The sequence below is a fragment of the Penaeus japonicus genome, unplaced genomic scaffold, assembly GCF_977035675.1.
Source record: "Penaeus japonicus unplaced genomic scaffold, GWHDUDI00000001_assembly GWHDUDI00000003, whole genome shotgun sequence".
NCBI lineage: Eukaryota > Metazoa > Arthropoda > Malacostraca > Decapoda > Penaeidae > Penaeus > Penaeus japonicus.
Window position 1 is genome coordinate 33,922,019 of NW_028234405.1, and position 2,500 is coordinate 33,924,518.

A 2,500-nucleotide genomic window follows, 5' to 3' on the forward strand; every position below is an offset into this window, starting at 1 on the left:
GGCCTTCTGCCTCGTGGGCGGGTGGGCGTGTGGGCCGTCATAAAGGGGATGAAGGAACGACCTCTCAGGAGTGAAGGTCAGAGGTCAGGCTGGGTCACAGAGAGAGAGATAGGTAGAGAGGGAGGGGGTGAGGGAGAAGGAATTGGGAATGGACACAGAGAGCGAGGCAAAGATAAATAGATAGAGAGAGAGAGTGCGAGAGAGAGGGAGAGAGAGAGAGAGAGAGAGAGAGAGAGAGAGAGAGAGAGAGAGAGAGAGAGAGAGAGAGAGAGAGAGAGAGAGAGAGAGAGAGAGAGAGAGAGAGAGAGAGTGAGTGAGAGAGAGAGAGAGAGGGAGAGAGAGAGGAAACAAAGAGAGAGAAATGAAGTGAATGGGGGGGAGGGGAGTGAAAAGGGAGCTAGCAAACGGAAAACGAAAAGGAAGGAGAAAAAAAGGAATAATCAAAATGAATTGGGATAACACAAACCGTGAGAAACGCGATAAAATAACGAAGAAAACAAAAATAGAAATAAAAAGGCGAGAGGGCACATCCTTGTCAAATTTGCATACAATGCCAGCCTGACATAACCAACGCATCTGACCCTCCACCAAAGCTGGATGACAAACAGAAACAGACACATATATTGCACATTTTAGTAAACAATGTATGCTTTAGAGCGATGATTAATCGTGAAAGCAGTAATGGTAGGTCTTCTATAAAATAAAATTATAGATATTGTTGTCAATCAGACTCTCATTATTGGTGATACTAATACCAATACTAGTAACACTGACCATAAAGATAATAAACAATTTAAAAAATGGTAAAAAAAAAAAAAATACACTGACACTAATAGTAATAAAAATAACACTCACTGAAATTATAAAAGTAATTGTGATTGTTATAATAAAAATTATGATAGTGAAATTAATGATCGCATTAACGCCAGTAATGATTATTAGTATGATAATAATGACAATGCTAAATTTGTATGATGAATTTGTAGACTTGTGAATATAGGAAATTTATCATCCTTCCAACAGTTATGATGATATCAATAATAATGATGATAATAATAATAATAATAATGAGAATAATGATGATGATAACAATACTAATAATACTAATAAAATGCTAATAATAATGATGGTAATAATAACAAATACAAGGATAATAAGGCGTCTTCAAACGATTGAATCAGCTGTATGATATATGCATAATGTCCGTGGATTGAATCTATTTAGACTGCACGGAGATTCGTATTAGCTTTGATAGGGATATTGACTCTGTTATCCAGTTGCCCATATGGTTGCTAAGTTGTTATTTCCATCTGGTCGTAAGATGTACACAGAGGTGCTTTTGGTATTTCCATTCCGCTGCCTGCAGACGTTTATAAGGACCGACTACAGTAGTACATTGGGTTTACATTAAGACTGTTTTGAGAATAGAGGCAATCGGAGGATCCTTTTGTATCACCAAGGCCCACCATTTTTATTTATCTATTTATCTTGTCAGATCATCACCGTTAGTGGTGTCAAAATCATATTCTTTCCAGTACATACGTGGCAAAGGCACTTGATTGTCCTACACTGTCCAATCAGCTTACTTGATTTGGGGGTCTGTTCCCATTTTCGAGATTATCATAGAAGAGGTCTTTTGGTATATTGTATGCATTGACTTTACATTGAATTAGCAACAACAACCTACACCGTATGGAAATCTTCTAAACCGAATATCTTTCCCATGGTGCCAGCACAATTCTGAAAGTTCCCGGATGTCTCCGAGATATTGCTTCTTGTTACTCCACGCTGCACATTCCCATGATCCTATTGAGTCCTTCTTCAATTCCAAGAGGTGTGCACTTCCGTTTCATATCTTTAGAAATTAGTTGACGCGCTTTGCTGTGTTGGAGCCATTTTCCTTGAAACCTTGGCAATTGTATTAAGTGGACTGGCTTCTTGATGTCCACACTTATTCTTGCTCAGTATTGTTTTCCGGGCATTATCAATGAATCTCCTCTTTGCTCTTTTGATATATTAGACGAGAGACGAATCATTTCTCTTTTTAAATATTTAGTAGCTTAACATCTCGGTATGTTGAAAAGATTCTCTGACGACCACTTGACAGTTGCCATGTATTGTTTACCCATACTATTACGTCTTCATTGTTTAAGCCTACTACTATTACCACTTCAACATCTGCTGCTGCTATTACTGCAGCAATGGCAATTACTTTTAATACTACCGCTGTCCCTAATTCAACAACTGCTCCTACCACAGCTACCACCACCACTGCTACTACTTTTAAGAACGGATCTAAAATCCTAGCAGCATCCTCCCCCGTAGCATCCTTCGACTCACCGACAACAGAGAGATGAAACCGGCGCGAGATCTTGGGCTGCGCTGACACCTGGCACTCGTAAACACCCGAGTCGTTCACCGTAGGGCTATCGATGCGCAAGACCCAGTACGGCGACTTCCGTGCGTGGATGGCCCGGAACCGCGAGTCCGTGGTGTACGT

The 2,500-nt window shown here is 40.0% G+C and overlaps 1 protein-coding gene across 1 annotated transcript in view; it reads right to left on the reverse strand.

The window, feature by feature from the left end:
- Window positions 1-2,500, reverse strand: part of LOC122253153 (uncharacterized) — a 30,430-nt gene that overhangs the window by 19,237 nt on the left and 8,693 nt on the right. Inside the window, exon 2 of the mRNA XM_086534738.1 lies at window positions 2,341-2,500. This exon is cut by the window's right edge and continues 51 nt beyond it. Within this exon, the coding sequence (XP_086390864.1) occupies window positions 2,341-2,500 (160 nt within the window). The remainder of the gene's footprint in view (window positions 1-2,340) is intronic.